This window comes from Adiantum capillus-veneris, chromosome 2 (genome assembly GCF_014529385.1).
Source record: "Adiantum capillus-veneris isolate H3 chromosome 2, ASM1452938v2, whole genome shotgun sequence".
Taxonomy (NCBI): domain Eukaryota; kingdom Viridiplantae; phylum Streptophyta; class Polypodiopsida; order Polypodiales; family Pteridaceae; genus Adiantum; species Adiantum capillus-veneris.
Window position 1 is genome coordinate 20,055,324 of NC_140932.1, and position 21,302 is coordinate 20,076,625.

The 21,302-nt window shown below is 41.5% G+C and overlaps 1 protein-coding gene across 2 annotated transcripts in view; it reads left to right on the forward strand.

The window, feature by feature from the left end:
- LOC147462467 (putative WRKY transcription factor 3) overlaps window positions 1-6,353 on the forward strand; it is a 41,626-nt gene extending 35,273 nt beyond the window's left edge. For both annotated transcript variants that reach the window (XM_086484063.1, XM_086484066.1), the window contains one exon: window positions 5,352-6,353. In XM_086484063.1, the coding sequence (XP_086340189.1) occupies window positions 5,352-5,919 (568 nt within the window). In that variant the 3' untranslated portion in view covers window positions 5,920-6,353. The remainder of the gene's footprint in view (window positions 1-5,351) is intronic.
- Window positions 6,354-21,302: the final 14,949 nt, after the last annotated feature.

Genomic DNA, 21,302 nt, shown 5'->3' on the forward strand with positions numbered 1-21,302 from the left:
TGGTGCTTCTTTCGGTATTTCTTTATCATTAATCATTGCAAAGTACAACTCCCGAGGGACATTTGCTCTCAGACTCTGCGTCAGATGCTCTCGAGAGTGAGGCCACAAGGGCTCTTTTAAATAGTCAAGGGATGCCAAAAGCAGAGCCCCAAAAGCAATCAGCTCCAAAGCTTCAAGTTCCAAAAGCATCTCGTCCAAAAACTTGCGCCAAAAGCTTATCGCATAATTTTGTACAGTTGCCACATCACCAGTCAGCGTGTTTTTCGGATTTCCATACGACTTGTCACGTGAGCATGCGAAATGGGATTTCCGGCGTTCGTACAACTGTCCAATCAATGTTTTCTAATCTCTTGTGTCCCTCGGGCCTTGTCGTGCAAGTGTTGGAACAACTTATCAAGTGACCTTGGTGTCCAGGTAGTGATGCCACGTCATTAGTTTGTTACATTAATTATTTTAATTGTTCTCTTTAAACCAATCGACTTGTTGAGCCAATACCTGCTCCGACAGTCGACAGATCTTGAGGACCACGTCTGGCTAAGCGAGCTAGAACTGCAATTGGGCTTATATGGTATCAATCTCGAGAGTTCTCATGAATTGTGCAGAGCATATGGAAAAATCAACGGCTTGAAAGCCCTAATCTTCTTTGACATGGGAGCTATTGAGAATTTCATCCATTGTGACTTCCTCAAGTAGATGCACTTTGTGTTAAAGTTATGGCATCTCAAGTGAACTGCCCAATGGGATCCCATTATTTATTTTGGCTTTTAGATATTTATTTCACTTATTTGTCAAAGTCTGGGTAGGGCAATTTATGTAGATGGATTTACATGTAACCCATTGCCCCCATTGTAGTATCATCAATTCATTGCCAAGGTTGGTTGGTTGGTTCGAGAGATTCTCTCTCTCTCTCTCTCTCTCTCTCTCTCTCTCTCTCTCTCTCTCTCTCGTGCATTCTCCCCTTGGTCTCTATGCTTCTGCATCATCGACTTTGACATGGTATGAGAGCCATGGTGGAGGACGAGCATGCATTGAGAAGAAGCAGAAGCTCTAAGCTTGCTTCTAGGAAAGGCATCTACAGGCGGCGTTTTGAAACGCTAGCGTTTTTCATTATTGTGGAGTTGGCAAAGATGGTCTGTATAGCATTTCTCTAGCGTAGGCTAGCGGAACTCCTGCGATGGCGTTTTGAAACGTCAACTGCATCGCTAAGCGAAGGGGTGAGTGTTCGCCGACGTCAAACCCCTCACCCTCTGCCCAACTGCGTGCTGAAACGCCACCAGTAGCACTACATGGCGTCTCTATAGAAGCAACGACAACGAATTCCTCTCCGTGCGTTTTGAAACGCTAGGCAGTAAAGGACGACCATTGGTGGTGACGATGACGCCTTTCCCCTCCCCAACTCTCTAGCGTTTTAAAACGCTACTTATTGCAGTCCCTTGGCGACATCGACGACATCCCCTCCTCCCCTTTTCACCCCTACCTTGTGACCCAACGTTATAAAACATTGTGAGCCAGCAAGTGGTGGATGCTATGTAAACAGCCGAGAGGGCAAAAGTTAGTCGTCATGGTGACTTGGAGATAAGGGAATCATGGAGCATCTATGCCTTGAGCCCTTCATTTGGTGTGGAGGTTTTGGGGGGCAGAAAAGAATCTAGTGATCGGCTTGGACTTCGCGGACACCCTTTTGGAGTGCGAGAAGGGGTTATTTCAAGATCTTCTACCTATTGGATTTGCCCACCCTTGCTCAAGCACCAACGACTCGAATGACCAACACCAACACATGGCTATGGAAAATAGATCGACTACCATCTCGACTACCATCCAGCTAGCGGCCTATGCACGGGTGAAGGTCTCAAGGAAGTTGCACAAGTTTGCTAGCGGACAAAGGCAAAGGCAAGCTAGTACCAACCAATACTCAGTTAGCTGCCTCGGTAACGGTGAGAAAGATTTGACAGGTGAGATCGTCATGCCACACGTGGTGGCGACCACAATGGCCACGCCGCCGCCACTAGCTTCAACCAATGCTCCCTATAAATAGTTTGGACCCTTGTGTTGGAGTTCAAGTTATTGGTGTTTGAACCCGTGGGTCGGAGTTCAAGGCACATGCATCTAGTAGGGAACCAATCAGACGTATCTAAAACACTATGGATGAGTGCACCAATCCATTGTTGTTGGCCGGATCATGGACTGGATGTGTTCCAAAGTTCATTGCCTATGAATGTTTGGACGTGATGTGTTCACAATTCATGAATGGGGATTCTTGTTTGGTGTGGTCTATAGTTCAATTTTCTAAAAGGCAACTGATGCTCAGGATGGCATTCTTCTAAGGTACAAAGTTTAGGGTAGCAAATCCGAGGTGTATCTAGAAAGGAGTTGTTGCTGGGGTGTCCATGGTAGCTTGTTCATCGACTTGGTCTCACTATTTATGTCCACCGTGAGTTGCAGAGAGGGTGTTAAAGTTATGGCATTGCAAGTGGATTGCCTAATGTGATCCCAATATTTGTTTTGGCTTTTAGGTATTTATTTCACTTATTTGTCAAAGTTTGGTTAGGGCAATTTACTTAGATGGGTATATATGTAACCCGTTGCTCCCATTGTAGTATTATCAATTCAATGCCAAGGCTGGTTGGTTTAGAAGATTCTCTCTCTCTCTCTCTCTCTCTCTCTCTCTCTTGCATTCTCCCCTTGGTCTCTACGCTTCCGCATCATCGACTTTGACACTTTGATTATGATTCACATGTTGGAGAACTTGAGGCCGAGCTAGCCACGAGGCAAACTTAGAAGGTGGTACCTCTCATTGGTGCTCTTCCAGTAACCATCCAAAGATACCAAGGAAAAGCCGATTTCCACATTATGAAGTTGGGCAATTGTGACGCTCTCTTGGGCATGCCTTGGCATGACAAGAATGACACGACACTTTAGATCCGGAACTGTATGATCACTTGGTGCCTATTTGAGAATTGCTCGACTAAAGTTTTAATACTGGTTTCAATAATTGGTGATTTACTCTCGGGAGGGGTACCAAAGAGAATTAATGCTTGATAATGCTTGCACATGCTCATGGCTCGGACCCTTGTGGTTATTTGCAAGGGGAGTATTGAATGTTTGAAAAGTGCTGTTGCTTTCCTCACGGTGCGGACCTGGATGGTTATTTACGGGGGAAGTATTGAAATAGTCTGAGTACTGGTTACTCTTAGCACCTCCAAGTGACGTAGGCTGTGGTGTGGGGAGTGTTTGATTGTAAAAGGTCTCTATATCTCATGGCCGGGACCTCTTTAGGTTATTTGCAGGAGTGATGAGGGAGTCGTTGAACAACTCATGGCCTGGATCGGGATGGTTATTTGCGGGGGGAGTGTTCATCGGCAACTGTATGTTTCTGTGTCTTGTAACATGCATATGTAAGCATATGTGTTGCATTGTGATGTGCACGCCAACCACTGAATATTCCTAATAGGGTGAGATTGCATGGGTATGTAATTTTAGTGCATCAAGACACGCGTTAACGATCAACGCAACCCTTGGAACGACCCTCGTATATTTTTCAGCTAACTTGAGTTGTTTTGCAGATATAATGTAATCGCGGATGATTACCCTTCTTTCATTAAGGGGGGATGTCACAAACTACTGACGTTGTCAAGCGATTGAAGACCGATTGGGTTAGGGCTCCGTGAGCCAACCTGTAGATCCTGGCCGAGGGGCCTAAAGAGAAGAAGAAGAAGTCTTACCAACTCACAGGTCCTCGCCGGGTTGGCCTAATTATTAAAAGAGTTCCCAACTTATGGCACCCCATCCGACGGGGCCTAAAATAAAGCACACACCCATAAAGAAGAATTACATAGCCAGCTGATGACATGGCAAAGTTGTACGGGTCCTCCGCAATTCGGACTGACTGCCACGTGTCACTGTACGGACTTTTGCGAATTGCGTTGGCAGGTGATGTTGTGGCAAATTTTACTGACAACCATTAACACTAGCTTTTGGGGAGACCATATGCTTTTAGACTAGTTGCTTTTCATGTAAACTGCTTCTAGGGCCAAGGGCCTTTAAATATGACATGGAGGCTCACTCTCTGGCATCTTACCGTGTGGAAGGTGCAGAGGATTGTTGCCCGAGTTGTAACGTGCTGAAGCAATATAAAGAAATATCGGAAGGGGTGCCAAGGTTTGGGGCTCTCTTGGGGTGGAACGCCGCCACTTCGTGTCTCGTGTGTCATTTCAGCTGTTTTGAAGTGTTTAAAGTTTGTTCAGTATGTTCTTTTCCGTTGGCACGTGGTGCCATCCCGTTATAGTGCTGTCATGCCCACCTCGAGTCTTGGGAAGATCAAAGATGAAGTCCATCGCTATACTTTCCCACGGTCGATCTGGAATCGATAAAGGATGTAGGAGTCCTGCCACTTTGTAGCCGTCATACTTTACTTTCTGACATAGCATACAAGTACACACAAACTCGTCTACATCCTACTTGAGCTATTGCCAATAGAAGTATCTCTCAATACCTCTTTACTGTTACCTCGATGCCCTTGTGCCCATAGTAACAGGGGACGCCCTTTTTCGGGCTTCCCGTCCCCACTTTTCTGTCCCCACTTGCCGTCCCGCCCTCTTTTTTACACTAAAAATCCATTTGAGCCCCGCCCTCGTTGCCCCGTCCCGGAATACGTCCCTTCTGACTATGCCTGTGCTTAACAAAAGGAGGATTGTGACACTTAGTCCAAACCACACGTCACACACAACATGGTGTTTCGCATCAAATAGATTTCCTTGAGAGAATCTTGCAATTTTTTCTCCACTCTGTCAAAAACCTCACCAAAATCTGGATCTGTAGCATACTTCTCCTACATCACATCAATGTCCTGATGATGCACTGATGTAACAACGGATATCTGTGGCTTTGTAGACATTGGACTTCTGAATATTATGCTGGGCATTGGACTAGGCTCATGACTACCCAGTTTACTGGAAGCTTTTGCATGCGCATAAATGACTTATTTTCCAAACGTCGGGACCCAAAGCTAGTCTAGAAGATGCAAGTAAAGAGTAAATAAATGTCTCTCAACATGCACACTTGGCATGACTAGATTATGCGGGACTCCAGGACTAACCTGTGGTGGCAGAGAACGTGGTGAGCTTCACATGGTTGTGTGACTTTACGTAATGCTCTTGCACTGCTTTTCTGCTTAGTTCATGTCTTTCAGACTCCTTTGAGACAGGGCAAGGTTGAAGGAAACGTTTTGAATAATTAGATCTGCAATTTTTGCTGCTAGATGTGTATTTGTAGGAGCGTAATCTTGTTTTGTACTACATGGAGAGATGGATTAAAAGCCTTGTCTCCTAGCTTATAAGTGCTGTATGTTTCAGGAGCTATTACAAGTGCACAAATCTGGGTTGTTCAGTGCGGAAGCATGTAGAGAGATCGTCCACTGATCCAAAAGCTGTGATAACAACCTATGAGGGTAAGCATAATCATGATGTACCTGCTTCTAAGAACAGTCACCATGAGAGTGCTGGATTACAAAATAGCAGCATGGTACCGGCAGCCAATTCACTACCCAGAACAGTTCAAGATCATTATCTTCTCGGGAAGATGTGGGAAGATAGGTTAAAAGTTGACGAGAGAGCTGCTAGTTTCAACCGGGCAAACATGCATATATCGAATGCTTCGCAAATGCCGAATGCATCGATGTTTTCTGTTCAGCTTCCAAGAATCCAGGGAATTTCCGACCCTTTAGTGCCAGCCTCAGTGAGCTATATTGGTGCTCCAATGAATGGAGCGGGATCATTGCACGGAGCTGAATCTCCTGGGCAGAGCATGGTTTTGAGGGCCAAGGAAGAGCAGGATGAGGGCAGTTTAAGCTCTTGGCCCTCCAGTTATGTTAAAGCCTCCTCGTCTCAAAGTAATGTTCAAAGACTTGCACAGGGTCCATAGCAAAGAGGACTTTCCCTTGAAGTGTGCCTTCAAGGAAGGTCAGATGCTTGATACTGACGGAGTCCTCAACAAACATAACGATCTTTCCTACTGTCTACCAAAATGTGGTTTGTTGACTGGTATATCATTTTACCAGTTTATAAAGAGATCATTTGTATGCTGATAATACATGTTACCTTGACAACCATAATGTTTCTCACATGCATGTCATAAGTAGATGAGATGTTTCATAGACGAGATGCGGATCAACTTCAGGAGGCGACAAAACGTTTCCTCTTTAACAAGGGCGTGCATTCTAAAATTGACGATGCTGGCCTTTGTACATTATTTTTACAAACTTGTAAAGTGAAATGTTGGGATATCTCTAAGCAGACGAAAGTCTAGTTTGGTGTACTTGTAAGGAGTTGGGTTTCAAGGTATAGCTGTTATTACTATATTTGGAGTCTTGATGGTGGTTTTGATGCTGAAATGTGGAGTATGTGGATCAGAAGTAAATTATCTGAAAGCGTCTCACAAAGTTATGTTGTTTGTTTTTTGAAGTGACACTAAGATAAATTATCATAGAGATTTTTACATATAGTTTCGGTTGGATGATGTTGTGTGTTGGGAAGAGGCCTACGGCTTCTGTAATTCACATAGCTGCACAACAGTAGAGAAGCAAAATGAGCGTGCACACAAAAGAAGATGTATCGTTTAGCGTTTTTTGGCCTCGATTTACACCTAGGGTGCCGAAGCTGGGCTGCCCCGACATGCGTAGTGGTATTGAATGCTTTCTGTTTCAATAATGGCTGCTGTTCTGCTGCATTTTCAAAAGTTTTTGTTCTAATATATTATGGGATTGTAATTTTGTTCACTTCAATCTGTTACACTAGCTAAATGTGTTATAAATAATAAATGTCACTTGTTTCTAAAAGTTTGAAGACTTGCTAGAAGGTAGAGTGAAAGCAATTACATGAGAGTTATAGCTACTATAAGCAATTGGAGTATAGAGAGAGAGAGCATATATTACGTCACTAGGTTAATCTCAAGAAGGTGAATGAAGCAACCATAAGAGACAATTATCCTCTTTCCATCATAGAACATATCTTCGAGAGAATAGTAGGCAAGGAAACTATTGATGTTCCCACTTGCCATTCTTGAAAGCTCTCTCTACAGGTAAATGTAGCCCTCACATCTACCATGTTGGCAAAGGCTACTCGGTGTTGGCAAAGGGGCACCTCTCTCAAATCTATATCATGGAATGAAGAGGACAATCTCCAGGAAGATCTTGTGTATATAGGTTACAATATGTATGCAAGGTTAGTGCCTTTTACAACACCGACTTACTAGCAAGCCTGTGTGTGTTTGCATTGAGCAAAGCCTCAAGTGTGTGGGATATGCTACAAACGAGCATATTATTAATGAGAAGGGATATGAGTTGCTCAAAAGGAATTGTGGGCTTTCTTTCTCACTTTTTTGTCCGTGTTTGTGCGCACAGCAAACATCTCTGCATGTAGCCTTGCAAAGGTAACTTCATGTTTGAGTTAGTCTCTGTAAGATCAATGCTAACAATCAATCTGAAAGGTAACACAAGATAACTGAAGCCACAAAAATTGTGAGAGCTACTCTCAACATGCTATGCACATGCAAGATTAGTGGACACAAACATGAAGAAAAGAGAGAGAAAGAAGAAAGCTTTATAATGTTTCTAGAGACGGAAGTTGGTCTACGAGGTAGAACTATTTACATGTGTGAGTCCTCTGGTTATCCTGAAAAAGGACAAAAGTGAGGATACAACTAGCCCCTAAAATAGCTAATGTATGAGCATGTGCAGAGAAGCTAACCATGTACAAAGCGTTCCAACTTGAATCATACATTTGCTTGCTAAAGCCACATGTTATTATGCCACTTCAAGGCAGCACAATATGTACAAAAAGCAAGATTTTCAAAGTGCACGTTTAGCCTGCTACAACTGAAGAGATTATGAAATTTATTACAATAGACAAATCTCTTTAAATACAGAGGCTGCTGAAGTGCACAAATTAGGGGGCTGCATGGGGGAGATTCTAAGAAAGTGCAACAAGTCAGCATTGCCACTGGAGTTCGGGGGGGGGGTTTGATAATTCAGATGGTCCATCTTACACTAGTCCCTCTGTTTCTCTAAGTTAGGAGGAGGAGCCTTGAATACCTTTTGGAGGTAAGTTACCAAAAATATGATAACGAATGGGTCTCTAGGCGCATTTCTTGGATGATGTTAGCTTCTATTGGAAAGATGTGGACCAGTTTGGTGGTGTTGGTATTATGGCCTTTGGCCTAGACCTCTCAATCTCTATGGGCATTACCTCTTGTACAATCAACAAACTAGTCATCTTGTGAGCATGTCAGAGCCCATGCCCTAGCACACATGACATGGTGAGCTGCACAAAAGTCCAAGGCTTTTCCCACACTTGCAGCATAACAACACTAGCAAGACCTGTTCTCTAGAGGCTTTTTCCACGCCTGCAACAACAGAGAAATACTAGCAAGCAAAGGATTACAAGGCTTGTCTCTTTGAGCTTCAAAAAAGGGATCACTTCCACCACTTATCCAAAGATCGTCTCTCTCACTGAGGAGCCTCACTTCAAGAAACTCACATCAAGCAATCAACACTCAAAGGGATTCAAAAGGGGGTTCCAAAGGCTACTTTAGAGCTTCAAAAAAAGGGATCACTTCCACCACTTATCCAAAGATTGTCTCTCTCACTTGAGGAGCCTCACTTCAAGAAACTCACATCAAGCAATCAACACTCAAAGGGATTCAAAAGGGGGTTCCAAAGGCTACTTTAGAGCTTCAAGAATTCTTCATATACTTCAAAGCAAAGTGGATTTCATCCTCTCTCTCTTACACTCTCCATTTCACTCTCCCCAAGGAACTCTAAAATTAACAAAATTCTTGCATCCAGGCATAATAATTTAGTAGTGCATTTCATTATCTCTACCTAAGGGGATAAGCTTATTCAAGTGCAGGCTAGAAACTAGCATAAGCACACCGCCAATAGCTAAGAGCCCTCTACTTGCACTATGGGCGACAAGGGAATCGAGAAATTCGATGGCAAGTGTTTTCACACTTGGCAGAAAAATTTGCGAGGCTACCTTATGTACAAATAGTTGTGTTTTGAGCCATCCACATATGAAAACAACCTCACCAGAGCCCGAGCCCAAGTTCAAGCCAAAGATGAGTAGGTTCTCGACATAATTATCACATCACTACACGATAATTATGTGCAATTCATTGACAATTTCACCATGACCATCAATGGATGGACCACCCTAGAGGAAAATTTGGTGCCCAAAAAAAAAACAAAATAAGTTTTAAAAAGAACCTTTAAAAGCTCACAATGAATTAAGCACAGGGCATTTCAAATAGGTTAATGAGTAATATCACTCACTTAGCTTACATTCAGTGTAAGATTCCTTAGGAAGATAAGATTGTTGTTCTCTTAAGTGTTGCTCCCAAAATTTTTGACAACCTTGTCACAATGTTAGAATAAAAGGATCTAACACTTTCTTTGCAACATGTTATCCATGCTAATTGAAAAAGAGAAAAAACAATAAAGGAGACTTCAACTAATGGAAGAGCTTTCATTGCATCATCATGCAGGACTACATCTTCATCATCAATGAAAACAAATAACAAGAAGCATTACGAGTGCAACAAATCAGGGTATTTTTCTAAAGATTGCTACAAGAACAAGTTCTATAACAAATGTGGCGTCAAAGATCATTCACTGAAAAAATGACATAATAGCAGCATCAACAACAGAGACAAAGGCAAAGTCAACCTTGCAAAGGACGAAGACAAAGATGAAGATCAAGAGGAGGAGAAATTTCTCCATGTCTGTGTCATCCCTAATCACTATAGAACATTTACTAATGTGCGATAGATATGGATGATCATTATAATTCTTTGTTTAAGGAGAGGATTCTTTAGTTTATGTGACACAAGATCAGTTGCGACCTAGTTTCTGTCTGGGTGACTATCCCTAGTGTCTATTATTACTTTAGTTTGTGTTACTATTAACATGTGGGGTATTGAGTGTTGATCTATCTTTTTTCAATATCTTCCAAAGTCCTGTTGGAAATAGGGTTGTAGTGAAACACACACAACTTGGAGAAGATGAAGGAAGCTCAAGGCACACAATAGAGAGTAGTATTACTTGGTGTGCAATGTAAAGATAAGCTAGCCCTAGAATGATGGGCGTATATACAATGCATAGGGAAAAAGACTTCTGGTGAGGGAAAAAATGCCCCAATGGTCCTAATTGTGTTCACACACATCACTACCACATACGTATGGTAGCAAATCCCCCCTGGGAGTGATGCGGTGAATGAGAGCTGGCACATAGAGTATAGGGAAGTGCCATGCCCTAAGGACAGAATCAATCCACAAAGGGGAGTAAGCCCAAAGCTTTGTGGAAAACTTCAAACATCTCACGAGATAATATCTTTTTGAAAAGATGTGCAAGGTTTTTGTGTGTTGGCACATAAGCCAAGCTGATCTCTCTTGCTGAGAGTCTCTCTCTGACATAGTGGTAATGCACCTCAATGTGCTTTGTGCGAGCATGTAAAATTGGGTTTATTGCAATTGTCAATGGGCTCTAACTATTAGTGTAGATGATGTTTGTTATGTTCTGTCAAACACCCAAATAAGCCATAAGGCGTCCATGCCATACACACTCAATTGTAGCTGTGAAGAATGCCCTATACTCAGTCTCACAACTAGAAGTGACCACAATAGGTTACTTCTTTCTCAGCCATGACATGCATGAAATGCCGAGCATGAAGCAGAAACAATCCGTGGATACTCGCGTGTCATAACAACTGTCATAAAATATAATATCTAAATAACCCAAATTATTTTCTCATATTAAACTAATCTTTTAATGTGGGAGAATAAATGGGAACAAGAGTTAGAATATAGACATGTGCTTTTGGATCTATCTCAACACGGGACCAAAGTCAATGGGTCCAAATGAGAGATGGTCTGTCAAAGAGCAATGCTAGCTAATGTAGCTTAAAGACCTTAGGGTTAAATTCATTAAATACCTCCAAAAGTTAGTGTTGAAAATCCTTAGACCTAGGACCTTAGGCAGCTAGGACTGTACTTGAGGTGGGAACCTGGCCCAAGCTTGAGGTGCTTGCTGACTCAGAGACGCTTGAGGTGCTTAATGACTAAGGTGCTTAAGGTGCTTCATGACTAAGGTGCTTGAGGGGCTTAAGGTGTTCCAAAAGTCAACAACGATCCCTACACATGGGGGGGGGGGGGGGGGGGGGGGGGGGGGGGGGGGGGTCTACTTGTAGGAGCATGAGAGAGAACACACACACCCTCACTCAAGGCAAGCCTAGTCTAAATAGGGAACAAGGACACATGTCAAGCTCCTCTCCATGTTGCCCTCATAGGTGCCTAAAGCCTATTGGTTGACCTCTACAGGGGTCCAATGAGAATTTAATTATTTAAATTAATTGTTTATGCATTTATCAAGTCCTCTCTCTCAAAGGGGAAAGGAGGACACTTGTCCAAGGACTACCCTTATTGCTAGTTATGACCCACGCTTGTGATTGGCTAGGCTTGAGAGAGAGCCAATGAGCTTCAAGCAAGGCCAAAAAGAGGGGTCGACCATGAAACTTGGGGGGTATACTCTCCGCCCCCCCCCCCCCCCCCCCCCCCCCCCCCCCCCTCCACACACACACACACACACACACACACACTCATTGTGTGAAGTGCCAAGTGCAAGAACTCCATCTCCTTCTCCAAGCTTGTTGAGAAGTTGAGAGCCTACACCAACACTCTTAGCTATGGAATGTAAATCCAACCAAGATCCATGCTTCAATGCTTAAGCTTTCCATCTACTCCATCTTCATTACTATGCTATTATTCTATGCTAAGCAAGAAGAGTGATAATAAGTGAGAAACTATTTCTTTTTCATATGAATGTTTCTTCTTGCTCTTCCCTACCCTCATTCCCTGCTAGCTCGCTTCTCCTTTGAAGGTGTTTGAGGTCTTGGGACTAAGGCCAGGGATAAGTTAATGCTTCCATCTAGCTAAGTTACGAGCATAATTGTGGTGCATGAAGCTCTCTATCTTCATGGAACCATCAAGGTCTAAAGGAACACAAAGCTTGTATTGTATCAAGTCTCTCTTGATGGGAGAAATTATAATACAAAATCCTTTTGGAGGGGGGATCGGATCCACATAAATCCAGCCCTCAGCTGTTGTTAAGTTCTCTACTTCTCTCTCTTGCAAAAGTATTGTTCATTCAAAGTTAATTAAGTATAATTCTTATGTTGCTACCGCTAATTAAGTTCACCCTGTATGTTCTCAAAGTAGTCTCATGAAAATGCTCACTACAGCTCTCTTAATTCTGCTATTCTCAATGTTCATAGGCCTTTTCCATTACTTGGTATCAGAGCTATTGGTTTCTCTTTTCTTGCCTAAGAAGAGAGGTCCTTAAGTTGTTCATGAAAGGTTGGACCTGTTCATTGCAATAGGGTAAGTGTGACAGGGATCTATTATCTTGCATGAAAAGGACTTAGTTCGAGGTACACCATTGAGAACTATAGTCTTAATAATGGAGTCTCTCGTGGCTTGCCTTTGGTTTAACCATTATTGAGCTACTAGCAAGCTCAACAAGAACCATAATCAACTGAGCAATGTTAGAACATGTCCACTAGTCTTTGCAATCAACAGTCTCTAAACCACGGGTGTGGCTACTTGAAAGGTAATTTTCAACGGTAAAGAAAAGTAGCAGATAAGGTTTTTGAGGTTACCAAAGCACAAAGTAATTTATACATAAGTTTAATTAGCATGGCTGATAATAATCAAGAGAGTAGAATGAATATTGACAACTTTGATTTTGCACTTGAAGGTGCTAATGATGATGCTGCCATGTTTGTTAATTATCTTTTTACTAGGTTGCAACAAGCTATGGGCAACCCTGCTTTGCAAGCCGAAGTTAACAACTTTGTGCTTATAGGATTTCCTTTCCTCTCCAAGAGGAGAGAGAGCTTAGGAAGACTCTTGATGAGACTCCCATAAGAATACTCTCTCCCCTAAGAGAGGAGGAATCCAAACAACTAGAAAGAAGTGAATCACTAAGTTCCTCTAAAGATGTGGCTCCACGAAGATGGCGGTCTAGACAATTTCCAACTCCTCCCAAGAGGAAACGGTCGACCCATAGTCCTTCTCTTGGCCGCTCCAAAAGGGAAGAGAGGAAACAAAGGAAGAAAAAGGCAAGAAAGAGGTCATCCTCTTCTCCTTCTTCTTTATCTTTTTCCTCTTCCAACGAAAGTAGTAGATATTCTCCTAGAGAATACAAGAGGAGAGGACATCGCAGATCCTACCCTGCTTGGAAAAGGTCCCAAAAGCTAAAGAAGTTCAAAGAGGGAGGAAAGAGCATCTGTTTTCTCACCTATGATGATACCTTTGGTGCTACCGACAAAGTCTTGGACTTTATCCAGTAATTTGATGCGGCCTTTGGAGATGAGTGCTTCACAGAGTCCTCCAAGCTACACCACGTAGCTATGCACTTCCAAAAATCTACTTGTCAATGGTGGGCTAGCCTTTGTGGCAACAACAAAGCCCCAAAGGCATGGAAAACTCTACGAGTTTCCATCATGAAGCAATTCTTTGCAAGCGATACAAAGGACAAAGTGCTTACCGAATGGTGGAGTTTGAAGTTTCTCTCCAATGAGTCTATCCATAAATATGTTGACAAGTTTTGGGATTTGCATCTCAAGACTACTGTCTTTCAAAGGATAGGATTCACCGAGCAAAAGCAACAATTATGTGCGGGATTACCTGAAGAAGTGGCCAAGTATGTCAACTCCCAACAGCCTGGTTCTATCACCGAAGTAATCCACCACACTATGGTTGCTTCGCGCATCAATTTCCAACAAGGGGCTAAAAGGAATGCCAAGCCCATGGAAAACAAAGGCAAAAATGAATCAAGAAGGAAGAACAATGCCCAGAACTCTTCCCAAGGAAATTCCAACAACAACAACAACAACAACAACAACAACAACAACAACAACAACAACAACAACAACAACAACAACAACAACAACAACAACAACAACAACACCAACAACAATCGGTCCAAGGAGAAGAGAGTTTACAAAGGTAAAAATAAACTCTCTCTTGAAGATCTAGATGCTTTTCATAAGGACCACAAATTTTTTAAGTGTGGGGAGCAAGGACATGGCTGTCATTCTTGCCTCAAAGGAAATGTCCGCAATGCGACTCCTAGAGCTTCCACGATCGAAGCTCCAAAAGAGGATGCTCATTGCAAAGGATCACTTCTCTCCTATGCTTGGGAAAAGGTAAGGGAGCATGCTGCCTTCATCTTGTTTGACCCTAGCTCTACTCACAATTTCATATCAATGGAGTTGGCCACCAAATTAGGCATTCAAGCTCATGAGATGAGAGATGTTGTTGTAGCCGATGAAGCCTTCAAGGGGCAAGAAGCTGCATTTACTCCCTTGATTGGGAAATTGAGGCTTCATGTCCAAGGCTATGTTGACAAATAAAATTTATTCATCTCTCCTCTCAAGCGCATGAAGATGTCATCCTAGGGGTTTGATCGTATGGCTATTAATGTAAAGTTCCCTGAAAGCAGGTTGTATTTCAAGTACAGGGATAAGAACATGTACATAGGTGCTAATGAGCTTGGTCGTACCATACCCCTTGTAAATTCTCCTGCTTTTGACAAATCAATGAGAAGCTCAGTTTCTGTGTACATGACTTTTGTCAAACAATCCATAAAAGATCTTAATATTTTATCAAATGAAAATGGTAGGAATCAAGAAGAGTTAGACTTGTCTAATTTCCTAAATGGATTCCAAGATGTTTTTATCGATGATATCCTTACGGACTTACCTCCAAAATGAGGGGATGATGACCATTAAATTGAGCTCCTACCAGGAAGCTCACCGCCTAACAAGCGTCCTTATCAAGTTTCCCAAGCTCAACAAGAGGAGATCATGAGGCAAGTACAAGAATTGGTAGACAAAGGGATGGTGAGGCCTATCTCCTCCCCCTTTTTCTCACCTATTCTATTGGTGCAAAAGAAAGATGACACCTATCGCATGTGTGTGAACTATAGGGTGCTAAACCATATCACTATCAAAAACAAATTTCCCGTACCGCGGGTCAAAGGTATGTTTGATAAGCTACAAGGCTCTACCTGCTTCAGTAGGATTGACCTTAAAAGTGGCTATCATAAAAAATGGATAGTGAATGAAGATATCTTAAAGACCGCATTTTGTACAACATTTGGTCTTTATGAATATCTAGTCATGCCTTTTGGCTTGACTAATGCACCGGCCACATTCAATCATTTATTGTAGAATTTTTAAAGACCCTACCGCAAGTTTTCTGTAGTGTTCTTTGATGATATCATCATCTACTCCAAGTCCTTGGAGGAGCACAAACAACATCTCCAAGTAGTTTTTCAAGCTTTTAGGGAGAACAATCTTTTTACCAATCAAAAGAAGAGTGAATTTTTCCTTCAAGAGATTTAATACTTAGGTCATAATATCTCTCAAGATGGTATCCGTATGGATCCATCAAAGTTGGAGGTAATAAAAGCATGGCCTAATCCAAGGAATCTACATGAGCTAAGAAGCTTTATTGCTATGTGTGCATACTATAGACACTTCATAGAAAAATTCTCTCAAATAGCAGGACCATTGCATGACTTAACAAAGAAGAACGTTAAGTACTCATGGACTGCTAAAGAGAAAAATGCTTTTGACAAGCTTAAAGAAAAGCTTACCTCCCAAACAGTCCTTATGCTTCCGGATCTCTCAAAACCATTTAAGGTCCAATGTGATGGTTGTGGTTCTTGCCTTGGAGCAGTATTGCTTCACGAAGGGCATGCCATATCATATGAGAGTCAAAGGCTCAATGCACAAGTCTTGGGCATATACGAAAAAGAGCTTTTAGCTGTTCTACATGCCCTAGACACATGGAAGGACTAGGTATTGGGAACTCCATTTATTTTGCGAACGAACCACCAAACTCTCAAGTACTTAATGATGAAAACCAAGCTTTTTGGCAAGCAAATGAGGTGGGAAAATTTTCTTTCGCAATTTTATTTTCATATTGCTCACATTGCTGGTAAGCATGATCAAGTGGCCGATGAACTTTCACGATCAAGAGTCAATGCGGTGTCTATAGAAAATCACAATGATCTATCTTCTATGGTAGATGAGTATGCTACTAACCTCGACTTTAAAGAAATAATGTCAGCCCTTGCATTGGCAATAAAGAAGAACCATTCACCTTGCAGGATTGTTATCTTCTCCATGGCAATAGGCTATGTGCTACCCACACTCCCTTCGTGAGAAAGTCATGTATGAATCCCATACTTCACCCTATGCCGGGCATAGAGGCATTCAACCTACTCTTTGAGGAGTAGAGACATACTTCTATTGGACTACCATGAAAGAAAACATACAAGAGTATGTTTCAAAATGTGTGGTATGCCAAAAGACCAAGTATGATAGAGGGAAGCAACCTGGATTACTCCAGTGATTGCCAATCAATAGTCAAAGGGCTTCAAAAAGGGTTCCAAAGGCTACTTTACAGCTTCAAGAATTCTTCATATACTTCAAAGAAAAGTAGATTTCATCCTCTCTCTCTTACTCTCTCCATTTCACTCTCCCCAAAGAACTCTAAAATTAACAAAATTCTTGCATCCATGGCATAATAATTTCATAGTGCATTTCATTATTTCTACCTATGGGGGTAAGCTTATTCTAGTGCAGGCTAGACACTAGCATAAGCACACTGCCAATAACTAAGAGCCCTCTACTTGCACTATGGGCAATAAGGAAATCGAGAAATTCAATGGCGACTGTTTTCATACTTGGCTGAAAAAGCTGCAAGGCTACCTTATGTGCAAATAGTTGTGTTTTGAACCATCCACAGCTGAAAGCACATTCACCAAAGCCCAATAGCCCAAGTTCAAGCCAAATATGATTAGACCCTCGACATGATTATCACATCACTACACGATAATTACGTGCAATTCATTGACCATTTCACCACGGCCATCAATACATGGACCACCCTAGAGGAAAATTTTGGCGTCCAACAAAAAATAAGCAAAAATAAGTTTTAAAAAGAACCTTAGAAAACTCACAATGAATCAAGGAGAGGACACTTCAAGCCTCGTCATTAGGTTAATGAGTATCATCACTCACTTAGCTTACATTAACTGTAAGATTCTTGAGCAAGATAAGATTGTTGTGCTCTTAAGTGTTGTTCCCAAAGTTTTTGACAACATTGTCACAATATTAGAATAAAACGATCTAACACATTCTTTGCAACATGTTATCAATGCTAATTGAAAAAGAGAAAAAACAATAAAGAAGACTTCAGCTAATGGAAGAGCTTTCATTGCATCATTGTAGGACTACATCTTCATCATCAATGAGGACAAATAACAAGAAGCGTTATGAGTGCGACAAATCAGGGTATTTTTCTAAAGACTGCTACAAGAACAAGTTCTATAGTAAATGTGCGTCAAAGATCATTCACTAAAAAAATGACACAGTAGTAGCATCAACAACAGAGATAGAGCCAACGTCAACCTTGCAAAGGATGAAGACAAAGATGAAGACCAAGAGGAGGAGAAATTTCTCCATGTCTGTGTCATCCCTAATCACTATAGAAAATTTAGTAATGTGCGATAGATATGGATGATCATTATAATTCTTTGTTTGAAGAGAGGATTATTTAGTCTATGTGACACGAGATCAGTTGAGACCTAGTTTCTATCTGGGTGACTACCCCTAGTCTCTGTGATTACTTTAGTTTGTGTTATTATTAACATGTGTGGCATTGAGTCTCAATCTAGCTTTTTTCAGTCTCCAGTTTGTGTTACTATTAACCTGTGTGGCATTGGGTCTCAATCTAGCTTTTTTGAGTATCTTCCAAAGTTTTGTTGGAAATAGGTTGCAGGGAAACACACACAGCTTGGAGAAGACAAAGGAAGCTCAAGGCACACAACAAAGAGTAGTATTACTTGGTGTGCAATGGAAAGATAAGTTAGCCCTAGATTGATAGACATACAATGCATGGGGAAAAAATCTCCTAGTGAGGGGAAAAATGCCCCAGCAGTCCTAAGTGTGTTCACACACATCACTACCATATATGTATGGTAACAAATCCCCCCTGGAAATGATGCGGTGAATAAGAGCTGGCACATAGAGTATAAGGAAGTGCCATTCCCTGAGGACAGAATCAGCTCGCAAAGGGGAGTAAGCCCAAAGCTTTGTGGAAAACTTTGAACATCTCACGAGATAATGCCTTTGTGAAAAGATATGCAAGGTTGTCGTGTGTTGGCACATAAGCCAAGCTGATCTCCTCTTGCTGAGAGTCTCTCTCTAACATAGTGGTAATGCACCTCAATGTGCTTTGTGCGTGCATGGAAAATTGGGTTTGTGCAATTGCCAATGCGCTATGGTTGTCAGTGTAGATGATGTTGGTAGTGTTCTATCCAACACCCAAATCAGCCATAAGGCATTTAATCCATACACACTCAACCGTAGGTGTGAAGAGTTCCATGACCTCAGTCTCACAATTGGAAGTGGCCACAGTAGATTGCTGCTTTGTCAACCATGATATGCATGAAATTCCAAGCATGAAACAGAAACCACTCGTGGACACTCACATGTCATAACAACCAACCCAATATGACTCTCAAAAAGCATGCAAATCTGGCAGCCGACAATGATACCCCCTTGGGATAAAACAAGCCAAGATGTGAAGTGCCACTCAAGTAGCAAAAGATCCGCTTGGCCAATGCTTAGACCCTGGGGTATGCATAATTTTTTTGACCTGTGAGACTGTAAATTGAATATCTCGCCTTGTGTTGCATACATAAATAGGGCATCCAACAACAACTTGGTAAAGAGTAACATCGGTAGGATCACCGGCATCATGAAGACTCAACTTTAAACCTATTTCCATGGGAGTGGCAACAATAGTTTTGCAATCCGTAAGTCCAAACTTACATAGCAATGTCTCTATGTAACTTGTCTGATATAAGGAAATACCACCATCACAGCGAACCAATTGTATGCCCAAGTAATGATGCAATAGTCCCAAATCCTTCATCTTGAAAGTAGCATTTAAATCAGCCTTAAATTGAGCAATATGTGCCTCATTTGGACCAATGATCATCAAATTATCCACATATAGAACAACAATGAGAAGTACATCACCCTCACTCTTTACATACACTTCCTCAAATATGTCACCATTCAAGAAAGCAATAACAATGTTTGATAGATGTACATACCAACCAAAATGACCTGCCAATGCACATAGAAAATGCACAGTAGTCGTACGACAAGTGGAAGCAAAAGTCTCTTCATAATCTATGCCTTTTTGTTGTGCATAGCCTTTTGCAACAAGTTGAGACTTATAGCGATCAATCTCACCATCTGGCTTGCGTTTCAACTTGTAAACCACTTTGTACCAATGGTCTTTTTACCAAGAGGCAAATCACATAAAGTCCATGTGTCATTTTCTACAAGTGCATCATATTCTGATTGCTTGGCAGCCATCCAACTTTCTGAATTCTGTGCTTCATCAAAAGACAGAGGTTTCTCAATATCAGATAAGCTAGAAATAGCCAAAGCATAACAATTTGATGCATAAGATGCATGGTGAGAACTTGAACGAGTATAACTAGACAAAGCTGCATCCAATTTACTATCATGCAAAGTATGCACCATCCATTTTAGCATACCTCTAGCCTATTATGTACATCTGCATCAATAAGAGGCCGATCTGTAATATTTTCAAAAACCCCCATAGGCTATACATTTTCCTCATTCAAATTTACATTTAAATTTTCACCACTAAAAAGAGGCAACAAACTGTCATAAATGTCTTGTGAGCTTACATTACTATATCTAGTACATGATAGCAAGGGTAAAAATGAATCTTTCACAAACACAACATCTCGTGAAACCAAGATACTTCGTTTCTGGATGGTATAACTTGTAATCTTTCTTTTTAGTACTATAACAAACAAAAATGCATTTGATAGGCTTATTATCCAATTTTCCGTGCTACATTTGGGGCATCAAAGCATAAAGCCAAAAAACTAAAAATGTGCATGTGATCAATAGATGGCTTTCTATCATGTCATGCTTCATATGGAGTCATAAACTACAAAGATTTTGTAGGACACCTGTTAAGTACATGAGTAGCACAAATGATAGCCTCAAGCCAAACCACATGTAGTAAAGCTTCACGCTTGACCATACATTGTGCAGCCTCTGTAAGCGACCTGTTTATCCTTTGAGCAACACCATTTTGTTGGGGTGTATATAGAACTATACATTGGTGTTTTATCCCACGACTAGAGAGAAATGCATTAAATTTATGAGACATATACTCCCCCCCTTGCACGTAGTACATTTAGAGACATTTTTAGCCATAGTTAGAAATTTCTTAAAGCACATAAACACTTTGGAGTTAGCTTTAAGTGCATACACCCATGGATGCTAGGAGTAATCATCAATGAAAGTAGGAAAGTATAGGTAATTGCCTTAGGACAGAGTTTGTGTAGGCCTACAAACATCACTATGCACAAGATGCAACGTGCATGTAGGCCTTAGTGAACCATCCTTTGGAAACTTTGAATGCTGCATTGTACCCAAAATACAACCTTCACAAACATGCTTCACAAGTGCTTCAAGAGGCGGTAAAGAAGCAACCATATGAGATTTCTGCAAACGTAGCAAATTACTGGTAAAATTATGATGCCCAAAACATGCATGCCAAAGTTTTGCATATGAAACAACCTTTGAATCCACAACTGCATTTGCAAAATTCTACCCACACTTGTTATAGAAAATGAGGTTACACAATCCCTGGCATAAAACACCAGATGCAACAATTTCATCACCAAAACTGAGATCATGAACTGTACATCTGTCATCCGCAAATTTGACAACAAGATCAAGTCTAGCAAGTGCGGATACAGAAAAAAAGTTCTTTTTATCCCAGGTACATAAAATCCATCAACAAGTGTGAAGGAACTGCCATTCACAATAGTCAGCACAATCTTTCCAACTCCCTTGACCGGATAAGAGGCATTGTTGGCACAAGTGAGTGAATTCCTATGAGGGACATCCTTGAGAGAGGAAAACAATTCATGATGAGAGGTAATGTGCTTTGTAGCACCACTATCAAAGTACCACACATGAGCATCTGTAGCAAAACGGACATACATGCATCATGGATAGAAGGATCATAAGTGCACTCTGCACTAAAACTCATTCTGCATCTACATCAACATCACAATCTCCTTTCACAAAAGACTCTACAATTGCGCACTTTTAGTG